This window comes from Pungitius pungitius, chromosome 7 (genome assembly GCF_949316345.1).
Source record: "Pungitius pungitius chromosome 7, fPunPun2.1, whole genome shotgun sequence".
Taxonomy (NCBI): domain Eukaryota; kingdom Metazoa; phylum Chordata; class Actinopteri; order Perciformes; family Gasterosteidae; genus Pungitius; species Pungitius pungitius.
In genome coordinates this window covers 16,890,593-16,916,028 of record NC_084906.1, presented here as the reverse complement: position 1 = coordinate 16,916,028, position 25,436 = coordinate 16,890,593, and the positions used below count along the sequence as shown (strand labels likewise).

Sequence of the window (25,436 nt, the reverse complement as noted above, 5' to 3'; positions counted from 1 at the left end):
GTAAAAACAGCTGGAAATGGAGTAAAAAAAAGTACATAATATATATAATTGATATTGTAAAAGTCTTTCACATCCCACCACTGGAGGACAACGAAGTGAAGTGCGACTGGTTGGCCCCTCCGGGGTCACCAAGACGCAGAGCCATAAGCTAAGTTACAGCCGGATTGGCTGAGGCGGTGTGCTGCAAACACTCGAGCTGAAGAGGAGCCTCTGAAGCATCACTCCTCGCCCGCTGGAATAACACTTATTGGTAAACGGGGATAACCCGCCGTGGCGTATGAATATTTCAGAACATTTGAAGGGTCGCTCTTTGCCAAAGCTGTTGGCCGGCACTCATGCTCTACCCCCTCCCCTCCCCTCTCTCCCTTCTCCCTCCTAAACACACACACACACACACACACACACACACACACACACACACGAAATACCGGTTATGTGCCCCCAAGGTAGGTTGGCATGGATTATCTTTGTTTAATGAATGGGCTACAAGTGTTCACCAACAAGGCGAGATTATTGGGCTCTCCCTTCTGCAAGCTCTAGAACTCCTGTGTGTGTGTGTGTGTGTACGCGCGCGCGTGACAGAAATAGAGAAAAAGACAGACCTACACACTGCAGCCAATTAAAACTCACTCTCCCCTGCTCTATCCCTCCACATCTGCCTCCCTTTCTCCACCGACGAATGGCGCAGAAAAGAGGGAAGCTCATGAATAGGCGCTCATTGAGATCACAGATGGAGTATGGCTTTCTTTTTGCTGGAAATTTGAGAAACACCATTGTCCCCAATCAAAACTCAATGTGTTCGCCTACAATGGTGCCGGCTTTGAGCCGCGCCGCTTCAATTGGCCTTGTTTTTGAAACTTGAAGTGTTCGGCATAAAGACTTGGCCCTCCTAGATGTCACGACCGCTTCGCTTCTGTGTGTGTGTGTGTGCGCGCGCGCGCGCGCGCGCGCGACTATGAGCGCTCAGAAAAAGAAGAAGAAGAAAAAAAAAACACAATTAATATGAAGCTGTAATTACTCCCCTTCACGCCACTGCACCCATTCAGGACCCCACTGGCCCATTTATTGCTTTATCCCATGCGGCTGATAATCCGAATGCCGCAGGTTTTTATAAAAACCTCTGCAGCGTTGTGAGGAGACGGCACACACACACACACACACACACACACACACACACACACACACACACACACACACACACACACACACACACACACACACACACACACACACACACACACACACACACACACACACACACACACACACACACACACACACCCCTAGAGCAACGAGCCGACGGATGCCACGGTCTGCACACACACAAATTACTTATTCGATAGTAAAATGACGAACGATTTATTGATTTTAACGTATTCATATTTATCATTAGTAATTTTACGTGTTAACGTTGTAAATTTTTTTGTCAATGTCTTTATTCACGTGACATGACTTTTCCCAATTTGGAAGTGAAGAGAAACGGATACATACATTAAGTTGATTATTTTGTTGCAGAGATATTACCTACTAAATGCGACGACCGTTACATTATATTAAATGTAACTGTTACATTACATTAAATGTCATTTAGCTGACACTTCTGTCCAAAGCGACTTGGAACCATGGAGATACAAACTCAGAAGAACAAGAAACAAGAAAGTGCAATTTCATCAAATAAGCCGAATAACAACTTGTTATAGATAAAAGCCATTATAAGTACAATTTGAGAGCCACGATTGGTTAGTGTGTCTGTTTTCTTTTCTTTAAATTTGAACGTTTTTTCCTTTCTTTCTTTCTACAGCTCCTCTTCCGTCCACACAACATTTAAACGAGTGTTTAATGAGGCCAGCAGAGATGCGCTGTCTCTCGGCCTCGTTGCGCTTCCTTTCGCATCCCGCTGCTGCTGCTGCTGCTTGACCACAGTGTATTGACCGTCATCCAACCATTACACAGCGCAGCAAATATTGGTGTTATAGTATAGATTTTTGTTGAAAGTAAATAGATTAAAAATACGGAGAACGAGGCAACGCCTCGTCAAAGTAAATCCTGATTCATTTATTTATTTGACAGAAGAGCTCGCTGCAGATCCCACCCTTCTGCTGCCTGACACGTGTTTTTATGTGTGGGACAGTGGGTAAAGTTGGCTGTGATCATTCTCCTGGTTGTACATTATACACAAAAGAAGAAAACGGCTATTATAGCTACAATGGTCACAAGAAATTTAATCAGTTAAGTCATTGCCTGCTGCTATTTACTCAAAGTTTCATTCAGGTTTGTTAATTGATTGAGGCATGTACATTTTCTAAATGTAATCAGAGGTTTCCTTTTCTTGGGGGCTGGAGAGGGGGGGGGGGGTCCTCTCATACAATTAACCACAAAAAAGGATCCGGGCCCGCTCATTTGAGCCTTTAAAAGAAATTCCGAACCATTTCAAGGCCAGATTTTGAAAAATCAGATTGGTTACATGGCTGCAAGGAAGATGTGTTTTTCCAAAATAACACCCCCCCCCCCCCCACACACACACACACACACACACACCCAAGTCCCCCCATGTCTATTGTGTCATTAACAAACAACACTGTGAACGGGGAGAGACAGAGAGGGAGAGATGACCCCCCCCCCTCACCCCCTTTTGTGGCCACCCAACAGTTTAAGCTGCATAGATTCTGTTTCTCTGAGAAAGTAAACTCGGGGTGACCCTCCAGGTTAGACCAGGCGGGGGCACAGGCGGGGATCCCGTGATCCAAGGAGCCGCCGCCGATCTCCGTCGCAAAAACCCACTTCAAAAAGGATGGGAGGGGAGATCGCTTGTGTCGGGAATTTTGTTCCCTCGCCAGTGGGCTGCATTCTTGACCCCGGCGGAGCTGGTTAAACATCATGGACGCTTCCACCCCCCCTTTTTTTTGTCACCGGAGAATCAAGGCAGCAACCTGATGTTGCCACCAGTGAATCTGTGTCAGGGGAGCCGGAGCGGAGTATAAGCTCATTACCACACAGACACTTTCTCACCCCCCCCCCCCCCCCCCCCGTGTCACATTTAAGGGGCGCCGCTTGGAAGGCGCTGATTAAGACATCCTGTCCGAGTTCCACTCATTTATGCCCCGTGCTTTATGAAATCAAGTCAAAAAAATAAATACAAGAAAACGGTGTAAAACTTGAGATTTAAGTGAATGCTTCGTGTATTTCAAAGAAAAAGAATGACATGTGGTAAACAAAAAAATGGTTAATGGTTCTTTTCCTTGAAATAGTCACTGCAGGAGGCCCCAAAACTGACCCCACTGTTTGTGTTATGGGAAATTACAACTATTTTAAAACTGAATTCCAAAATGAAAAAACACATTAATACCAATTCACCTGACAGAACCGCCATTCTTCCCTGACAATTAAAAAGCTGATGACTTCCCCCCCCCCCCCCCCCCGGTGAAACAAACAACCACCACCACACGATGACATGTTTGGTCAGGAATCAAAGAATATCATCATGTCTCATTGGCATTTCCGACCGCGTCACCATCATCGGCTGCAGAGGAAACAAGCCCGAGCGCATTCACCGCGCTGCGTGGTACAAACTCTAATCACACACTCGAGAGGAGCCGCACTATGCGCCCTGCTCCCCCGAGGACGAGGAGCACCTCCCCGCCCTGCTGAGACCTCGCCCTGAGCCCCCGGGCTGCGCGCGCGCACACGCGCGCAAACACGCGCGCGCACGTTTCAATGATCCGGTCGTGCCGTGTGGCTAAACACGTGGCGTTAAGAACGAAGCGTTGTCCCTGAATCAAAGTGCAGGCTCCCAACTCTCTTCCCCCCCGCCCCCCCCGTTTCCAGGCTCCAGGACCCCTGCTGGGCGGGCAGGAGGTAAGTCCAGGTGGTTTAAGGGCCTCGGTGAGGTCTCTCTATACAGAACTTGTCCCTCAGGATGAAGGTTGTAAAGTCATGATGGACAAACGAACTACTACTCTGCAGACCAACCAGAGGTCGCCTTCCCCACAAGGTCAGGATGACTAAACGGGAGACCTCTTTAACTGTGGTCACTTTGGGAGGGGGGGGTGTTTGTGTTACCTGATGAGTCTTTGTTCGTCCCTCCATCGTTTCGTCCAGCCAGCCGGACTCAGGGCCACGTGCCGCCGCGGAAGGTGCCACAGTACATAGACCTGGACAAATTCAACGCTTACATCTTCAAAAGGAAAAGTGAATTAAACATCTGCATTTTTCTGAAGTATTTTCAAAACTTTGAGTCTGCAGAATAAAACATTAAAAAATGTTTGAAATTCCATGAGCAACAAGTATCAGTAGTTAGAAAATGTGAATATCTTTGTCACACCTGGGTCTCAGAACAAGGGGTTAAACGTAACTTGCTAAATATGTTTTAATTAACAGAGAGAGAGAGAGAGAGAGAGAGAGAGTGAGAGAGACAGGATTTGTCCCGCGGTGCTTCCGTCTGTGCCTTAAGCAACGGCTCTTGTCTGGTCAGACCCGGGAGAGTTCGGCTGGCTGAGCACATCAGGTCGACTCACTGCTCGCGTGAGAACCCAGGCGAGGCGGCGATGCTCGTGTGCTGCACTCACAGCGTGTGTTACGCAAGCGGGGACAGCAGCCAAAGGTCGACCTTTGAAAACCTAGTCGAGACGACCTCAGATGCTGGGGTCCTCACACTTTGCCTTTAGCCGACGGAGGAGGCCCCCGTGCAGATGGAGGCTAAGCCCGTGTGATCTCTCCTCGCCGAAGGCAGGAAATTAGCTGCCGTGGGGCTGATATTACCAGGTGGCGTGTGAGGCAGAATATTAAACCATTGCAAAAGGTCTCTGGGTTAAGATTAGCGACGTGTTCGAGTTCCCGTATTTTAAATCAAACGTGCATAAATGAGCTCAAACATTAAGAAATTGAATTGGACGAAGCGCGGCTCACACGACGACCTTCCCCCATTTGCTTTCGTCGTCGAGTCGGGCTTCGGTTTTTGGTCTCGCAACACTTCAAAGCAGCCAAGAAAGTTTGTTGGGACAGATTCTAAAGCTCGCAAAGATCCAAGATCTTTAATTTGTTTAAAAGAAACAGCTTTGCTAAAGCCGTCAATAATCCTCCATAAACACACACGACTGAATAATGTTAAATTATCCCCAGGATGCAGAAATTGATGTTGGTTGCGAAGTTTGGTATAAAACAAGATTTTCTTTCAACTACTTTAAAGATGTATCAGCCGTCCATCACAAACCTTTGCATAACACCAGAGAACCAAGAAAATTAAATCCAGTGTGAATAGTTCAAGTGCGTGTGTGCGTAAGGACGGGTTTCAACAGATTTCTGGGCGAGACAAATTGATGTTCATATTCATATATTTTATATAATGTATATCAAACTAAAACTAATACAGCATCAAACTTAAAAAGGATCAAGAGAAAAAAAAAAGAAAGAAAACAAAACAAAAAACTGAGCAATCCGCTGGCTTGATGAGCAGTGGGTGTTAAAACCAGGTGAGGGGAGGGGGGGCATGGGGGGTGGGGGGGGCTGCAGATGCTGCAGGCATCCAGTCACGGCTCATCCCAGCAGATGACAGCAGACGGAGGGATGCGGGGGAGGGAGATGGGGCCGAGATGGGGGGGGTTTGGAGAAGTCAAGGGAGGAAATACAGGTGGAGATGAAACGGCAACATCTCTTCTTGCTGTTTATTTTATTTTCCATCATTTATTTCTTATTTTTTCTCATTTCAAACACAAAAAACATGTTCTAAAAAAGCAGCCTTGGTGTGTTGAATGTGGACACAAAAGGAACAAGTCCAGTTTTTTTTGTTGTTGTTTTTTTTTCTATGACAAAGATTTGTCTTCCCAGTCTCTCCATTGTGTTTTTTTTTTCGTACTGTGTTGTGTTGTGTTGTTTGGGAACGTGGAGTTGTAGAGCGGGAAGGATGAGAGAGAGAGAGAGGGGGGGGGGGGGGGGGGGGTGAATGCTTGGCGGTGTGCTTGTGATACTGTCTTTGCTCCTCTGTGCAACACGTGTACACCAGGCTTTCATGTGCCACGACCAGGCCGAGGGCAGAGAAGCGTGTGTGTGTGTGTGTGTGTGTGTGTGTGTCACTGGACGTGCATGCCCGTGTGTTTATGTACGTCTGAGAGGATTGCTTTTGAGTGTGTGTGTGTGTGTGTGTAGTGTAGGCCCGGACTGGGGGGGGCCCATGCTCGGTGACTAGTGTGTGTCCAGCCAGTTCATCGGTCAGTCGGTCCTCTCAGCTGACTGAGGGCTGCTTCCTATTCTTTCGCCTCCAGGAAGAGCGTCTCCTGCGGGAACAGCTTGGCCTCCAGCAGAGTCGAGCCAGGATCCAACTGCGTGATCTGAGGAGACACCAAAACATGTCGTCAGTCAAAACGTGGCCGTAGCTAATGATTCGTTTCATAATGAATTCATCTGACATGCATTTCTCTCAATTAACTAATACATGTGAGAAAATAGTGAAAGATGCCACATTTTCCAGATGTATAAATGTTGTACTTAAATTGATTTTTTGGTTCAACCAGCAGTCCATAAACCAGAAATATAGAATCTACAATAGTATAAAACGGAAAAGCAGCAAATCCTTAGAAGTTGAGGAAACCACCAAGCAAATGTTTTTTTTTTTGTAAAAAGAGAGAAAAAAATAAATGCAATCAGATTTGATTGCAAAAATGTTTCTGCCAACGAACTAATCCGCCGACTGACTGTTTCCTCGCTGCTAAATGCCTGATACTCTTCTTCCGTTTCGGCCACACTAGCTGCTATATTTGATGAGATTTTGAGTGCTCTGCATTGTAGATCGCGCCAACACTGAGAAACAAACCTTCATAGTCTACAGACCTATTACACACAATGTCCACTTTAACCATAAAACATGAACTTCTTGTAAGTCACTTGCAGATGTATTGAGATTAGGGTGGAACAGAGCTGCTCTGGTGTATTGTCTCACCATAAATGCCCTGTGATCCAGACAGGAGAACAGTGTAGCTTTACTGCTGAGTTTATGTGTGAGTGAGTGAGTGAGAGCGTATTATTCTAATATCATGTTTGAAAAAACAGTCAAGGCAGAAATCTGAGCAGCTACAGCTTTGATTCCCTAAGAGGGGCATCGGGTTTGTTTTCTTAAAAAGGCTCCAATCCAGAACAAACTGATGAACAGGATAGGACCGATGTGTGTGTGTGTGTGTCGTAGAATCAGTTTTGGTGTGTGAAGCACAGAGTGTGAGAGCTGTGGTGGGTTTTGAGGGCTCGCGGTGACTAAAGGTCAAACAGAAACGTAGAGGCGAGAAACATTTGTGTGCGTCCAACGCTTTGCACGACAGCCATTGTCGAAGCGCGGAGGAATAATGCAGTACCACCCACAACGGAGGGGATCCAGTTAGCTGACATGAAGGGGGGGGGGGGGCTGACCTATGTTTTTCTCTTAGCTTATGTGAGCTAATCACCGGAGGGGTTGTGTTACATCGGGCCAATCTAACACCTGGGCTGAATGAGCGAGGTGGTGTGACACAGAGATGTGTCCAGGGCTTATCTGATGACTGCTGCGTCAGCCCCTCTGATTAGGGCTTCTATTCTAACCTCCTCACAGTGGGATAATTAACCAGCTCCCTGCCTACCTGCTGTAGAAGGTCGGAGGGGGGGGTGGGGGGGGGGGGTAAACCGTGGTAAAGGTCGACCTCACAACAAGCAGAGTGATAGGCCTGAGACAGACTGTTGTAGGAAATGAAACGTGAACTCTGACCGTGAACTGGTGCACAAATTCCCCTAAAATCACCTTCTGCCGACCTGTTCTTTACTTAAACAGTTATAGGTCATTTCATTTTCTAAGCTCCCCCAAGAGGAATTTAAGAGATCTTAAAACAGCTCAGCGGTGACAAACGCTGAGTAGACGTTTCCTCCTGAGGCAGAAGGCAGTAATAAATCTACACATCAAAAAACACAAAATCTGTAAAGCTAGACGGTGTTTGAGGACTCACAGTTAAGGGGGGAAAATAAGGAAAAAGGAGGCAAGTGGAACAGGGGAAGGTGAGGAGGACGCAGCAGCACCGGACGACCCATCCACCTCCCTCGGGGTGCCCTGGAAATGTCGGCAGTCTTTGACTACGTCTTTCATCTCCTTGTCCTCATTTCAACGTGTCACTTAGACCCTCGACTTTTCAGCGGGGTCCCTGGGAGCGTTGCCACGTCAACCCGACGCCCCTCACCTAGTCAGCCGCCTCATAGGGGTGCGAGATGCCATGCAGGGAGGCAAAATGGCGTGCGTCTCTTGTGTGTGTGCATATTCCTTCCCGACCGCGGGGAAAAAACGACCAACAGGGCCGCGGCGTTCTATTTCCCACCTCGGGAGCAGCGCGTGGCAAATGGCTGCCGTGCTAATGAACCGATGACACCGCAAGCATCAGGTAGGAGTAAATGGAGCTTTTGGGGTGGAAGCAGGAGTGTGTGTGCGTGTGTGTGTGTGCGTGCGTGCGTGCAGACGTGTGTCTGCTCGCGCTCCCTGTGAAGTCAGGATGGGAGTTTGTGCACTCGTCTCGCGCACCGGGGAGAAGCGACGGGGTGGCGGGGGGGGGGGGGGGGGGGGCGAGTGGCATCTGACTCTCAAAAAGAAAGTAGGGAAACAAGATGCCACACTGACACAGGAGACGGGTGCCATCGGTGATTGTTTACATTGTTATCCAATTAACAGACCATAAGCATGGAGGCATCTGTCAACAAACAAAGCTGTTGTTTTTCCTCTGCTTTGGCTAAGCCATTTTCCCTCTTCCTGTGCCCACACAGCCATGCATGCATGCATGCATACATCCATCCATACATACACAGGACAGACACAATCGAGCTTTGCAGTTTGTTTTTGAAACTTGAGTCAATATTATTTTCAACCGGGCAATTTGGACAAATCCCTCAGCATATTAGAGACAGACTATTTTGAAAGATGATATCAATTGGCAAAGATTTTCCATCCATCAAAATAGCATTTGGGAGAAAAAAAAAAAAAGCTTTTCCAAAAATTAATTAAAAATACACAAACAGAATAAATACTCAATAGAACAAAAGCAAAATCCAAAAGAGGTTATACAATATCTAGAGGCTCGGCATTAAAAAGCCTCATTTAAAAACTGGAACCAATCAAAACACAGATGGTGCTTCTCGGCAATCTTTGATATTTTGTCTTCACTTTCCTGTGGAAAAATGAATGACATTAAATAACCAGCTAATATCAACCCTGTGTACTTGGCATTATCAAATAGCAGATTTCAACGGTGAAAAACACATAATTAGCACTTAACGTGCAGTTTTAAAAAAATACCATAACTGTGGGGCACTTGATTAAAACGAATAAAATACACCGCTAACAAAGGAGGCGGCGCTTAGCAAGGCTGAGCCGTGAAAGAAAAGAAAGGGAAAATAAACACAGGCCCTCAAGATGTCCGCTTCCAACATAATCAAACGTGCAGCTGAAATAACGCATTTTTAATGAAGCCATTACAGGCCCTACTATGTTAATTAAAACCAAATAACTTGTCTGTTTTAAACTAGTGTTGTCAAGTGTTTATTTGGCCAATTACAAAAGCAGTGGGGGATCATTATCTGCTGCCAGGAGCGTTGACAGCACGTAGCGCCGGGGCGTGAACAGAAAAGAACCGACCAGAATGCGGCACTTCAAAGGCACAAATGCACAAATGCACCGCACAGACCGGACAGGGAGGGGAGGGGAGGGGAGGGCAGGGGGGTGGGGGGCAGAAAAACTATGAATGGGGAAGAAGAGAAAAGGAGAGAGAGCGGGACAAAAGTAGAGAAAATACAGAAACACGATTAAAGAGTGAATGCTTTAAAAATGTATTTAATGCATAATTATTTAAAGGCTAAAAAAAAACATAGGGATTCAAGGTGGAGGGGGGTGGGGGGGAGGGTTGAGAGGGGGGAGGTGATAAGGCATATGGAGTATACAAAGGCTGGGGAGCAAAACAAAAGTCTAATTGAGCAGGGAGGTAGAGTAGCAGGGGGAGAAGGAAAGAGGAGGGAAAAAGGAGACAGAGGGAGGGAAAGCAGGGAGAAAGAGGAGCAGCAGGTTGCAGACTTCAACGTTACAAATGTCGATCGAACAAATCCTTTAAGTCAAAAATGACTTTTTCTCCTTTGCCGTCCAATAAATATGCGAAAGACAAAAACGTGTGGATGTGCAACCGTTCTATGTGACGTTGACGCGTGTCCATCCCAGTGGAGAAACGAGCGCCGAGGTCACGTAGGTGCCGGCCTCCGTGTTGTGTCGCATGGAGCCATGTTTCACACTGAAAACAGCCCCATCAAGCTTCTCGCTTGTGGAGAGATTATTATGGAGGAACCTTAAGTGAGTGAAACTGCTGATTAAATAAATCGCCGCCGATCTTCCCGCGAACTGGATTCTCTCATGACGGCAGGAAGAGAAACACAAAACATCAGCGGCGTGACACATGTAAAAGCCATTTCGGCACAGCGCTCTCAGCCCGCCGTTTATTTGTCCTGCCTCTCGGGTTTTTGTCCAAGAAGCAGATCGGGGGGGGGCGGGGGGGGGGCGAAACTCACCGGCGGAGCTGGAAGACGGATCAAGTGAAGGCGAAATAAAGCACAGTGTCACAGTGAGAAAAAGACTACGGCGGTCTGACAGTGTTTGGGTGCCAGGCAGGAAGAGCCGACGGCCAATTATTATAGCGGCAGCCTAAACACGCTCACCGCGAGCCGCGGAAAGAAGACCTCGGGCCTTTCGACAGCGGTTTGGTGCTCACCAAGTATCAAGGAGAAAAGAAAAAAAAAGAAAAGAAAAAAGAGACAGAGGAAATTCTTGAATGGAGAGCCGAAAACTGAAACACTAAAAGTCTCCCCCCCCTCCTTCCTCAAACTCGCTGACAGCCACCGAAACGAAGGGTTAGCTCCCTGAGCACGGCTAAGCCTAGAACAAATGATGCCAGTGTAAGGCCTGCTGTAGTGCTGAAGAGATAAGCCACTGATACCAAATGTTGGGGAACAGACAAGAGTCCAAAAATTGGAGACTAATAGACACTTATCGCCAGATTAAAAAGAAAAGACGCGATTGGATTTGAATTGTCAAAAGATTGATTTACAAAGTCTGCGCACACACACACTTGTGTGTGAATGGGTGATACGGCCCTTTTCCCCGTGGTTGACAATGGGGTAGTCTTAGCCCAAAAGAATCAAAGACAACCCGGGCCAAGCGGCCGGGTGAACGCAGAGGAAACGCGGAGCGGCAAAACCAAAGAGCGACGCCGCACAAAGCCGCCGAAAACTCGAAAAAGGGGAAAGAAGGTTTCAACAGTTGTGCAGCATTACAAACGCAATAGTGGTCGATCCCCTCTCCCCGTGATCCTGGCAGAGCCGCAGTGAGAGCGTCTGGACGGGATGGAGGCTTTCTGTGCTCCCTCTCATTTAATTACAACGCAGAGCTGCGGGATTAGACGGGGGGCCTGTGTTCACAGCCTCGTACTGGCACTGCCGCCGAGCCGCTTCGCCCCCCCCCCTTCCACCCCACCCCCCTCTCTCCCAAATCTCTCGCCTTTCCCTCTTCTGGAATTATCGCCCATCTTCTTCTTTTTAATAACGTCCCCTCTTGTCTTCTCCATCCGTCCCTCTTTCAGACTGTTTCTCCCATTAAATCTCTTTTCTTTGTTTAAGCTTTTTTCTTCTCTGTTCTCCTTTTCGACTACTCCTGCAGTCGCCGCCCCCCCCCCCCTCGTCGCTCCTCCGCCCCTCTAATCCGCCCATCCTGTTTTTGCCGGAATTTCATCTGCGATGCAGACACATCTTTATCTCTGTCTCAAACACATGTTTACTCTTGATTATAAAGAGACAACTGTGAATCCTTTAAGTGACAAAGTTGTGAGCGGGGCATGTGTTTGCTTGAAAATATTTGTGCATGTGTTGAAGTGTGTGATTGTGACGAAATGGAGAGTGTGAGCCACGTGTTAATGTGTGCGTTAGTTTGAGGTGTTTGTGCCCTGGCGGTCTCTGCAGACTACTGTGGCACACTGCCTGGGCAAGCCTACACACACACACCCCTCCACCCCTCCACATACACTCCTCTCTTGATTAATGGAAATCCCATTTCTGTTTCCAGCAGCATGGCTAATTAAACTGGTAGTTAAAACAGCCACGCGGCGGCCCGGGCCCTCTAATGACGGCCTGTCGGCGGCTGAGTGCTGCTGGGCGTCAGCCGCAGAGAATACTGCCGTTAGTGCTGACAACTGTATCGTGCCGCAGCCACAGTGTGCTGCACCCACGGTGGGCCGACACCAATTCATATTCACGGAATATGACGCGGGTGCGCAGGTGGACGGGACGAGCGGCGGGGCCTCGGCCCGCTCCGTCGGCAGGTACGGGTAAACAAAAAGCAGCGAGGCATGAAAACAGAAGGCAGCGGATGAAGCGAGAAAAACGATAATTAAAACGGCCGCGACAGATTGTCTCAACTGCCGCGCTGCTCTCGCCTGAGGCGCAGCAAGAGGCCGGAGGGGAAAAGCCAATTACAGCGGTGGATCCCTGGGGCCGGAGGGCGGTAGCTGTGGTGCGAAGGACACACTCTGTGTCCCGCAGCGAGGACGCATGGAGACGCGCGCTGGCGTCTCCGCCCCGGGGCGTACAGAAGTATTTCGGCTCCCTGAGGAGGAGAGGAAGGCGGAACACTCACATTTCTACGAGGGAAGGTGGTGAGGAGCTTGAACTCTTCGAAGGGGAACCCCTTGGAGGCCACAAAGTCGAAGAGGACCTGGAGGTGGCAGCTGCCGAGGAAACGGCGTTCCAGGAACTGGCCGCTCGGCGTGCGGACTCGCAGTTTGCTGATTTGCTCGGCTGAGTCCTCGTCTGGCTCCGCTGGTAGGGTCTGCTCCAATGACAGGCGGATGGCCTGCAAGAATTGTTGGACTTTGGTCAGTAGGGCGGATGGACAACTGTCAACGCGTCATAACAACAAGAGAAATTAGCTTATTTGTTGAAAAAGTAGATTTCCTTGTTTGAGGAGAACAGAGGCAAGAGCAACAGGGCAAAGAAGTTGAAACACAAGCCTCCTCCAGAAGAAGGTTTTCCTCCCCCCACAAAATGATGCATCCCCCATTATGTGAATACCAATAGATGAATGAAGTTTGATTCCCCATTTGTTTACACACGTGCTGGTGAGCTGGAGCTGGGGTTACCGTCGCTGCAATTCTTTTAATCTCTAAATTAGATCATTTTTACAAGCAAAGTGAGTGTGAGTATTATTCTGACAGGGTGGAAAAGTAAAAAGTTAATGTTAAGGTGAATTCAGTGGGGATCCAAAATTGTAGGGGATTGAGAGGATCATTTACTAAAGGGAGAAGGACTCTTTTCCTCATTTAAACATCTTCAAATTTTGCTTTTTTTATTTGATTACACATTAAAAGACACATAAAAATAAGTTAATAATTTCAGCAGGAAGCTTATTCAAAGTCCTCTGGAACAGATCAAAAAACCTGACCTCCTGGCTTGGTTTTTTAGTCAAATGAAGCCAGAAATAAAACAGTAACGCTGGAGAACGTGACAACACACTATCCAAACAAGTGTGAGAGGCGAGCCAAGGAGTTTCTCCCAGAGTCTGATGGCAGAACTGTTGCCTCGCGTTAATTAAAGGCTCTCCTTGTCCTCAGAATGTTATTGAATTAGTGGCCCTGCGTATCACCCTGTTCCCTACAGCCTAGTGCGGCTCTGAAGGTTGCCAAGTAGCACTTCGGCATTCTAAAGACGGCCAAAGTCCTTCACGCCTCCTTGCCGCTGCTCGCTCTTTTAGGGAAATCTGAGATCGCACTTGTTCAATGTCTCCGCGTCGACGGGCGGAAAACCTTAAAGTCTCGTTTCATCAGATCTGTTTTTAAAAAGACACGGCGTACGGCCACAGCTCAAAGACAACCAACCAACTGTGCTCCTCCACGTCAGAGGCAATCAGCTCTCCCGTGCTTCAAACCTCAGCTGCTCCCAGGCGCCTCCCTCCTCACCCCCCTCCCCCCCTCTCCCTCCCCGACTTGTTGTTCCTGTTTGGCCAGCCGGGGAGCATATGCTGTGACAACACGCCACGGCTTTATTTACAAACCATAATGCAATTATATTTCATAAGAGTGTACAACAGTAGCTCATTAGCAGCTTCTGGTGTCGGGTGGGCAGGGTAGCACGCGTGCCGCTCCACCATCAGCTCCCCCAGGTACAAGAGCTGATGCTGACTGAGTTAAAGGGGCCCCCGGGGACGGACTTGCACACATACAAACACACACACAATGGACAGGCGAATGTGTCTGTGTGTGTGTGTTGTTTGTGTGTGTGTCTGTGTCTATGTGTGTGTGTGTGTGGGGGGGGGGGGGGGGGGGGGGGGCATGTAGCGTCCCTCAAGAAACCACAGGACACGCGTCTGGTCGAGCCTCGGGCCGCGCAAATAAGGAGCATCTATCCCTCCATTTATCTGCCTCCCCAGCTCCGCTCGGCTAACCGCAGAAAGCAAACACATGACGGGGGGGGGGGGGGGGGTGGTGCACCTGACAGCCACACAACTGTATGCTAAGATCCCTAAAGGAGGTAAATAGTAAAGTCAACCAACACAGGTGCACGCACACGCACACACGCACACACACACACACGCACACGCACGACCTCCATTCACCAGCTCTCCGCTATCATCGCACTCGTTTGGCACAGAATCTCAGAGAAAGCATTTCCCGCTAGCGTTGTGCTCTCTGGGGGAAACTGATGTTTTTGTTGTGTCTGAAATGAACACTAGATCACTACCTCATAGGACGGCTTCAAACCGCAAAGAGGAAGGAGATATGTTGAGCTCAGAGGCAAAAACACACTACTTGGGGTACTCGTACGACGTGTAAAGGGCATCAACATTGCATTTTTAGTGAAAGTATCAATATCAATGAATGTAAAACATTGAACCCTGGCACAGTATTCAGAGATATTGATCTCTATTTAGGGATATTAGAAGTCTTTTACGATAAGTGATAACATAACTTGCCAGGAGCCAAAGAGGTAGGCGCCACTGTGTGTATGTGACACACCATGGAAACCATTGAGCTTGGGAAAATAGATATAAGTAGGCAACACAGCGCCGATGCGGCTTGTTTAAAATACACAAGCGTGCACACACAGTGTGGTCGGTGGACTACAGTGATATAATTAAGAAGGCCCGACCCGGGGCTCCTTTGTTGTCGTGTGTTTACCTTAAGTGACGAACAACCCGAGCGCGCTGGGTCACCCAATACCTCTCAGGGCCCGGGGGGCCCTCTGCTCCGCCGTTGAGTAAACAACATTAAGCCGGACTACACTGTATGAATATAGACTGTATTACAACATTGGTGCCATCTTCACAATTATTGTTTTTCTTCCTGCATGCGTGACAGTGTGCGTGTCTGCCTCGGTGTGACACTGTGTGTGTGTGTGTGTGTGTGTGTGTTTGTTCCCCCTCCTCGCATACAATAATTGTTTTTGGGTGAATATGCGTGTTTGCTTAGGTTGTGTTTGTGCCTGTCTTTTGTTCGCTCGGGTTTCAATGCGTCTCTGTGTGCGGGACCAATGTAAAGCAGTCAAACAGAACAATAACTGTGTGCATGCGAGGTGACATCAACAGAGACGTGCCTCGCTGTAATTAGAATATTTGATTCTTCTGAGACGGCTGTGTGCCTCACCGCTTCGCCCACAACCGCAATCTAATTGACTCGTTATTGTGAAGATGGGGGGGAAAAAAAGAAAAGAAAAAAAAAAACACAGCGCAAACAAATTCCTCTTCTGTGTTGTGCTGATCAGGTTGGTTCATTCGTTTGGGTGAATTGCATATTGCGGTTCTTCTCACCTCCTTCTCGTCCTCCTGCTCCTTTCTCATGCGTTCCAGGCGGACCTGCTCGGCCTCTTCTTTCTCTTGTGCTTCTCTCTGGACAAGGAAAAGTAATCAACTCATTAAATGGGATAAAAAAAAAATGGGAATCTTTATAATACTGGTACTTGAGTTTAGAATTAGACAAAGTAACTTTTTTTAGACATTTAAATATCTAAAATTAATAAAATGCTATATGACACAATCTGAAAATATTCTAATCCAGAATGAGTGTTGGAAAGATGATTCAATGATCTTGAAATGTGCCTTAGAACTTTCTACGATGCGATTAATCGATACTTCATTTTTCATTCCTTTCATAAATATACCTTTTGTGCCAAATCGCATTGAACGACAAATTACCACAGCTACAGTATTTACATTTAATTAGCAACACAAACACAGTTTTTATTATATAATAAAAAAATGCAATGCCTGTTTTAGAAAGAATATGTAAAATCATATGCTTATGCTTTTTTTGAAATTACTTAACTTGTACATTTAATTTATTATTATTTCCCTGTTAGCTGGAACTACAACGCAATACTCTACACACGCCGGCTCGTAATACCACAACAAAACTCAGAGCGCTGCTTCGTTTTGCCAGAATACCTTTTTACGGTCGGCCTCTAAAGACACGCGGTAGGCCTCGTCCTGTTCCCTCTTCACCGTTTCTCTGGCCTCGCGCTCGTCCTGGGTGGAGGGGAGGAGAAGGAAAGTGCTCTTTTCATTAACCGACAACATAATAACAATAATAAAAAAGGACACACAAGGACAAAAACATCCGAGGCGAGTGTGGGAGCCGGGTGGAGGAGGGAGAGAGAGAGAGACGGGAAAATGCAGGATGTCAAATGCGGTAACGTACAAACACCAGGTATGAAAGAGGAGCACCAGAGGGGACGCATTGTGGCCGTGCTGTCATTTACCAGACCCCGAGCCTCCTTTATGTCTCCCCCTCTCAGTTTCGCCGTACCCTTTTCTCTTTCATTCTCTTCGCCTCTCTTGGTGTTTGTACAGAGGGAAAGGGGACAGGCGGCCCTTCTCTTCCTACCTGCTGTGGCTACAAAGTGTTTTATAAAGCCGGGGACTAAACACGAGTGGCCATTGTGTTAACAGTGCACGGCCATTCGTTTTCTCGTTTTCTGAAGGCCCATGCTGTGTGCCGGCCCGGATGCGGCAAAGGAAGCTTCATTGTGACGGTCGGAGGGCTACTGTGCAACTAAGCAAAAAGGACAGTGTGCATTGTTGCATTCAAACAGAAAATGCAAAGGATACATTTGTGCTTTTGGCCCGCATAATAGATGGACTTTGAAAGGAAACTGTAAAAGAATAGCAGGGAGGCACAAAAGCATCAAAAGTGGCCAAGTTCAATAGACCGGCCGCCGAGTCACGCAAACAAGGGCCACAAAAGATCACGTTTGATACCCACTTTGCACTGTTGTAATGTGTTTTCAGATGCACCATCTGCCCTCAATGAAATAATGCGCATGAGAAGCATGACATGAAAACATTAGCCCGCCGTGTGCAAGCTCAAAAATCAATGCAATGTAAAGATCTTCGTTTAAAAAAAAAAAAAAAAGGACATAACAGCTTTTGTGTTGTATATAAAAAAGAAAAAAAAAGTAATATATACAGTACCAGACAAAAGTTTGGACACACTCGTTCAAATCAAAGAGAAAAAGTGTCCAAATATTCAACTGGTGCTGTATGTTGGCTACACATGTGCAGCGTCAATGTAGTTCTAATAAACTCCTGTTACAGTGGTCACAAGGCAGAAATGCAAATCTGTTGTTGCCAATGTGTTGTGTTCACAGCAAGACAATCCAGAACAAACCTCATCTCAGGTCCTTCCTGTGGACCAGCACTCCTCTGATGCTGCATTATATTCAGTTTCAGTTTCCCCCAATACCAGAAGAATGACATCATCGGTTCTGCGTAAACAGGCCGTGACGCTGACAGACGCGGACCACGAAGCCCGAAGCAGTGAGTCGTCTCTTACTAAACTCCTGAGCTGAAACACAGACCTCCGATGGCAGGCTGACTGGCGAGAGCGACAGGCACTATTGGGGGGGGGGGGGGAGTGAAAGACGGACATTTTGGTACTACAGGGACGACGGGGTTCGTCCAGTGTCCCGGCTGACTTCCCCCTCGCTGATGGGATAGGCCCTGTCAGATACAGGATATACTTAAATGCTGCGGTTAACGGTACTAATCGGGCATAATCACACTGGAACATTATGCACTCATCATGAATTATACGCTTCACGTTGTCGTTTTGACATTTTCACAAGCCGTTTCCTTCTGACAGGCCACACCTGGGCAATTATCCCATTTCCAATCACACCCTTCAGAACCGCTTCTACTAAAGTCTTGTATCGTAACCAAGCCAGTTGTTGCGATGATTATGAGACGCCCTGACAGCACAGTAATAAAATACAACCTCTTTGCGCTGATACCATAAGAAGAGAGAAGAATCAGCATGTAAGAAGAAATAGATGTATGGAGGGCATAATCTTGTAATGTGTGCTATTATATTAAAACTAAAAATACAGTTTTAATATTTCACAATGCTACTTAGTGAGATCAACATAGAATGAAAAGTAGTCAACCAAAAGTACTTTTGGTATCAGTGTAATTAATACTGAAAACAAAATCTAAATGATACGAAGTGTGACAATAAACCTCATGAGTCACAGTGTGATCTGACACATGGACATACTCTGAATACCTCCTGTCTCTTCTTTACACTGATGACTTTTTGATTTGTGACAATCAACAAATGAAACCAGAACATTGTGGCAATAAGATAATGAGGTCTAGCCCTCAGGGTGTTTGTGTGTGCGTGCGGGTTTGTCTTAAAACAACTGTTCCCATAACTGAAAGGCGATGACTATTGCATTTGCGTCGTTGGAGAGGCTTCTTAGTTGATTGACTGCTCAACTGTTAACATGTCGTGACATCTGTCACACAGATACTGTAGTTAAAATAAAGAGGCGCAACAGCGTCGAAGGAGTGTGGGAAGAAGAGAACACTTGTTAGTCTAAAATGACACTATGTCTTCTCTGAAGTTTCTCAGTTTTCAAAGCTCAGATCATAAATAAATCAATAGATAAAAGAGTAAACCAGAGCTTGAGAGGATTACTCTGGCCCACTGAGAACCTGTCTGGACAAACACACACAGTGTGGTTCACTCCCTGGTTTGATGTCTCTGAGTAAACACATCAGTAAACGGTTAAGAGGGTCAGGTGAAAGTCTTTGCCTGCGAGGGGGACCTCATTGTCACACTGTCCCAGATTCCCGTCTTTGACGTGAAAAGACTCCCACTGCTGTTCCCTCACTTTATTGTATGGAGCGTCTCCCTCAATGGTGTTTGTCCACTTTCTATTGGACTAAAAGAGGTAGACAGACACAGAGCGGCACAGTGAGTCAGAGTCCTGTACCCATTCAAAGACTGTAGTTGGTACTTAATAACCAAAGGGCTGTGAGGTCAGAAGGTTAAGTATTCTCCGCTTTGCATAACAAGAATCCCACAGTTTAACCGTCTGATTCGTTTCATCGTGTTGTTGTGGTTTGTCTGTTAAGCAGAATTTAGAGAGACTCAAATGTGGCCACCGGGGCCTTTGGCTGAATCAAGGGAAATAAGATTTAAAAATTGGTTTAATTTGTAACTGGAGGTCTTAAATATACACCAAAAGTCCCCAAAATGAACATTGCTCGTATAGATAAAGGAGAAAAACATGACATTTGAGCTCAACATTAAACTAATCCTAAGCCTTTTAGGTGCAGCGGGATGAAGTGAAGATCCCAAGCTGCAGCGTGTCGCTCGACACGTTGACATCCGGACATTAGGAAGCGACTGGAAGCGCCTTCCTTTTGGTTAAAGAACGACCCGCTCTGCTCACTAAGCTACGGAAACAGGTGGAACCAGGTGGAACCAGGTGGAACCAGGAGGTCGGCCTCAGTCCAAGAAAACATTTCCTTTTGCCGAATTAAAATATGCAAATAAACTGCAAATTTCCTAAAATAATTATCAGGTCTGTTTTTCTTCAGATAACGAGTAATGTTTTTGAGAAGATGAAATTCAATCACTATCAGAAAAGACGATGTTTTGTTTTCTTAGGATCCGCAGGGAATGAAGTCAAGTGTTGTTGTTTGATAGATTACGGAGTTACTTTTCAAACTTTTCAAAAAAGAGTTTGCTCACGTTTGAGAACCAGACGCTGACATTCGTGTTTCTCCCGGATTGTCCCCTGAACCTTACCTCATCTTTGATGTCCTCTTGTTGTTGTGCTGTGAAGATTTCCATTGCTCCCATTAACCTCATCATCAGCTCGTCCACTGTCGAATTACCTGAGGATAAAAAAATAGCTCATTTAATCTGTGTATTTTTAAACACATTTCAGACAAATTTAAATCATGCGATAGCCCAATAGCAATAAAGTTGTAATTACCTTGAATAACATGTAGAACTTCATTGGATGTGCGTTTGCCCATGACTATCAGCAGCAGGGGGAACTGGTCTGTCTTGTATGTCCGTATAGTCTGTGTCACCACACTGCCAAAGTGCCTCGTGCACATGGTGAGTAGTCTGAAAGACAATAATAATCCACTTCTAATTAATGCTTTTATTCATTAAATTCAATTCAGTGAAGCAGACACTTAAATACATACACATGCATGGACAAACGGAAAAGAGGAATACACACATATCGTGGAATGAAAGACTTTTAAACCCCATACTGCATCGTCTTATTCCATCAGACTAACATGCCATCTCAATTGGAACCGTAGATGAATTAGTATTCCTCACCAGACACCTGGAATTGATAGGGCCAGAGAGGATTTCTTATTCCATTACAAAGACAGAACTTTTTAAATTAACATTTCACAGAGGGAAAAGGGTAGCAGGCAGCCGGGCCCCGCCGAGCTCCCAGTAAATGTCATAATATTAATGAATGGCTATAGACTGAATGCAAATATAGATTAGCTTTTTCTCCCGCCTTTTAATAAGATCTACTTTAATAACTGGTTGGTAAAATAGAGATGTAATGGAATGGATGGAGGGACAGCGGGTCAGAAGAGGAAGATAGATGAGAGGTGTGCTGTCTGAGAGGGGCGGGGGGGCAGGGGGGGTAACTCATTAGAATAGGAAGCCAGAGGCAGGTACTTGAAGAAACCTCAAACTTGGAAATATAGTACCTGCGGTTGTGGAGCTTTTGAAAGCAATAATCGCACCAATACTTTCTCAAAATATGGACGATAGACAGGAAGATCCGTGAGGAGATAATGACCCTTCAAGATGTTGAACTCCGAGCGAACCACGTCTTGCTGAAAAAGTTTAGGCACCCTCAATCCTACTGATCGTTTTGTCCCGACATTCGTCCCCGTTCAAACCTCGACCCGGGGAGGACCATAACAATAGCCGGGAGAGAAACTCTAACCTGTAATGAAAGGACAGCGAACAATGGGGACTAACTTGAAGGGTAACCCAATCTTAAATCTCCCATCAAACACAAACCAACCTGCTTTGGTTTCTATCTCAAAACTAAGAAGGTCAGTCCACCACAATAATAAAAAATAAAAAAAAACCTACACACGTATCCACTAGAATAAAGACAGAAATGCTTTAACTAAGGCAGAAGGGCAGAACGAAGTCAAGCTACTGCAGAAACCCGAGGTTCTCATCCAGCCATAACAAGGTAAAGAATGCAGCCTTTAAAAATCCTTCCCTAGAGGAAACACCTGCACAGAACATGCAACGGGACTGCTCCGATGGGTAATGTGACTGACAGCCTCCAAGCTCTCAACGTACGCACTGACAGCTAAAATAGTTAATGTTTCCCCGGACAGCCACACGGAGGACGGGGCTCGAGCTGACGTTTGCTCCGCTGAGCAGCTGATGACTGGGGCCCAGTACAGTAGCACTGCGGGGAAGGGCTTTGCCAGCCACCTGCGCGGGCGGAATGCCTGGGAACCGGATGCTCCGATTGCTCAGTGTGTCGTACCGACTTTGTTTCAGAGCGTTTGGACGTGTTATGATTTGAAAATGACATTTCGTTTCTCCCTCTCAAACCAGTTTCTTGCCAGAAAGGAGGATGTCAGGAGGAGAAGTCAAGTGTACCTTAACCGGTCTGCTCGATGGTTTCTGCTCTCGGCGTTTAAGACACATTAACAACCACATGAACACCTGGGTTTTTGAGTCATTGTTCACTGTCAGAATAATGTGGCAGGCCCTTTGAATATGAAGGTCCAAATATCTACAAAAGAAATAGCAAGACAACAATGATACTTTGGTTTACATTTAAAGGTGTGCCTTATGAAGATACATTTATTATTTAAGCATGTAGCATGGAATAAATGTGTGATAGATTAGAGGAGCCATGATCCACCCTGATAAAAACCTACTTACCTACATATAGTTTCAATATTTGCCAAGTGCAATGACATATCAGATTTATCTCCCATGGGTGACCATAGCTCTGCTACCCAATCAGCAGAACTGCATCTATGCATAATTAAATCGCCCCAAACTGGGAAGCCGGGAGAATAGAGAGAGCGAAGCAACGGGCACATTCCAATACCAGCAGGTTCAACTCTCACTCGCGCACAATCGGGGTACCTTTTTATAACAGCCTGTGTGATTGATGCCAATCACCAGTCACTTTGGATCAACCAGAGCGTGAGAATACGGAGAAGTGTGTGTTTGTGTGTGTGTGCGCACGCACGCATGCGTTAGCAGCAAAGCTGTGACTGGCTGTGTGCGATGAAAAGCTCCAGATGTTGCCTGCCTTTTAATGTGCAATAAAAAGGCTCAGCTGGGGCAAAAATTAAAGGCGGCCAATGGGAGAGAATGGAGAGCGGAATGGAGGAAGGAGGGAATTTCCTTGAAAGAAATAATGGAGGGGTGAGGTCAGGGCGAGTCTTTCTTAAATGGCTGCTACTAGAGGGCAGGCTTAACTCTGGAGGTTGTGGGGAGCGGGAGAGGGGTGAGGTGGTGGGATAAAGAGAAGGGAAATAAAGAGAGATGGAAGGAAAAGATGTAGCAGGTTCACCTTTACCTGCAGAGTGTGTGTGTGTGTGTGTGTGTGTGTGTGTGGGGGGGGGGGGGGGGGGGGCGGATCGTCGATCACACGTTGCAGATAAGTTACGATATTTTTCTACAAAATTGGCGATCCAGATAAAAATAGTAGCCGTTTGGTAAACAGGTGTTGCACAAAACTGCCGGTTACACACACACACACCCCCACACACACACACACACACACCGCCGAAGCTGCGCCAAGACTTGGACTTAAATGGAGAGATAGAGATGTTTGGACTCCCTTGGAGTCCTTCGTCTCCCACTGACCCTCTATTCAGACAGCTTAGTAAAGATTGCCCAATCAGGGGCCTCCCCATGCAAACACAACGCCTTTTGTTAGCGCGCAATCTCCGAGCTTCAAAAACCGAATGAAGTCGAGGAGAGAATGAGGGGACGGCGATGCAGGGTGTGAGCAATGGAGGGAGAGTTGAATGCAGGCAATTAAGCGGAGGTCCACACAAACGCGAATCGATTTGAAAACGCTGTTTATGTGTCAAATGAGGTTCTGTCCACACTGCCATTTTAGATCATTTTCTAAAAGCTGGCTGTTCTCCCTGAAATGACAAAACACAGATCTAATCTTCGGTTCTTTTTGAATGGTAATAAGTGCATAACTGTAAGTGACAGGCTTGGGCAGAGCTCCAATTAAAACTACATTAACCTCATCAGATACAAGTACCAGAAACAAGTATCACAGAACAATATAGTAACCGCTTCCTTTACACGGTATTCTGGCAGATTGCAGAGCCCTCGCCACGCAACCAAGCTCCTCTCCCACTGAAATGCATTCAATATGCCTCTTTATTAGATACAACTCAGTATGCAAACAGTCCCGTTCTCCAGACAGTAAGTCACACATAAATAAAACATAAGGATTAAACATGCAGTTCGGGCTTAGAGGTTCAGCCACTGCAGCTTCTTTAACTATACGGTTGGAGATTGCAATACTAAACACAGTGCCAGTATCTGACGGGTCCAGAGAATTAAATAGTTAAAGGGCAATTCAATTCTTTAAACAACCTGCGTCTAACCGTTTTGGTCATAGTTTTGATTGATCCAAATCTTGTTATCTTACTAGAATTCTGATGAGACTCAGACACAAGGGAACAGAGAAGAATAAATACCACTGGATTTAAAACAGAATCCATGTAATATTGCAAATAATCGACTTGGTTCCAAAGTAAATCACGGCGCTTTGCGAATAAATGGCACTACAAGGAACCCAGGTGTGTTAGGTACTCTAAACTGTTAATGAATTTATATCATGCATTTATTAAAAAATAATAATGCATTGAACTAGTGTTTTTATCCATATCACAGCTGAAAAAAACTCCAGCAAAATACCCAATAGATGTAGGGTCTTGAGTAGGGTATGAATGATGACAGGAATCCTGCAGCAAAATAATCAAAGTGGGATACCTGGCTTTGTTAGCTTCTTTAGTGACATCCCAGGCCCACGTGATGAAGTTCTGGCTCAGGTAGGCGACGATGGAGTCCGCGCACATCATCTGGGAGCAGAAGACGTTGCTGAGGACGCTGTCATCATTGTGGAGGTAGATGGCCAGCAGCTTTCTCTGTGAACGGGAAAGAGGGAAATTAAGAGTTTGTCGTAGTGACGGGGGCGCACACTTTTTTGTCAAATTGGAGGAAGAAATTAAACGTTGTTAAATTTGAAAGTCTCGCAGGTCTGCGGTGCCGCGTGGTGACAGATCCGTCTGCCACGAGTGGGTGTCTCATCACGCAGAGACATTTCCACTTCAGATGACCATGAAATGCCACGAGGGGCCCGGTGGGAGCAGCGCCAGCGTGACTCCTAAACACCACAGCAAGGCCTCGACTGACAAACCGGGCAAATAACACGCAGAAATAAGATGGAGAGCGGTGTAAATAAAACTCTCCACCAAGATTTGGACCAAAAAAAAACAAAAAAAAAAACAACAACAGACAAATCACTCTATTTATTTTACACCAAATGCCAGCAGCCTGTTCAGGTTAGCAGCGTGAGGGCCAGACAATATTGACGAAGCTCCAAATCCAAGGATATTGACACCATCATATAAGCCTGGCAGATTTTCCCTACTGACAATCTAATTAAAAAACAAACACACCCACAAACATGAAAGGTTCCAGGGGACAATGTTGGAAATAATGCTCTCTAAATTACATGTCACTTCTCTTGCTATGTACCGACAAATAAAAGAAGAAAAAAAAAAAAAACTCTCCCAGTCTCCGCTTAGTTCATTTTTAACCACGGCCGCCGAGGGGCGAGTCAAAAGGTCTGTTTCTCAGGAGCAGTAATCTGGGCTACGTACGCCAAAAAGCAAAAAAAAAAAAAAATGAAAAAAATCCACACAGGGCGTAAAACGTGCAGGGAAGTGAAAGGAGAAGTTGTGCTATACTGTGGCCTGTGTAGAATAGGAATGGGAGAGCACTGCTGTGTTTGCTCAACGATTAGTGCTTTAGAATAATCTCCGGGGCTCCTGGAGGGAAGGAGCTGGGGACTCATTC

The 25,436-nt window shown here is 46.4% G+C and overlaps 1 protein-coding gene across 1 annotated transcript in view; it reads right to left on the bottom strand.

The window, feature by feature from the left end:
• Positions 1–5,312: 5,312 nt before the first annotated feature.
• faf1 (Fas (TNFRSF6) associated factor 1) overlaps positions 5,313–25,436 on the bottom strand; it is a 48,914-nt gene continuing 28,790 nt past the window's right edge. Inside the window, exons 13-19 of the mRNA XM_037469545.2 lie at positions 24,348–24,502; positions 20,299–20,435; positions 20,109–20,197; positions 16,460–16,540; positions 15,827–15,904; positions 12,662–12,877; positions 5,313–6,323 (exon numbers count right to left, since the gene is read on the bottom strand). Coding sequence (XP_037325442.2) covers positions 6,240–6,323; positions 12,662–12,877; positions 15,827–15,904; positions 16,460–16,540; positions 20,109–20,197; positions 20,299–20,435; positions 24,348–24,502 — 840 coding nt within the window. The 3' untranslated portion in view covers positions 5,313–6,239. The remainder of the gene's footprint in view (positions 6,324–12,661; positions 12,878–15,826; positions 15,905–16,459; positions 16,541–20,108; positions 20,198–20,298; positions 20,436–24,347; positions 24,503–25,436) is intronic.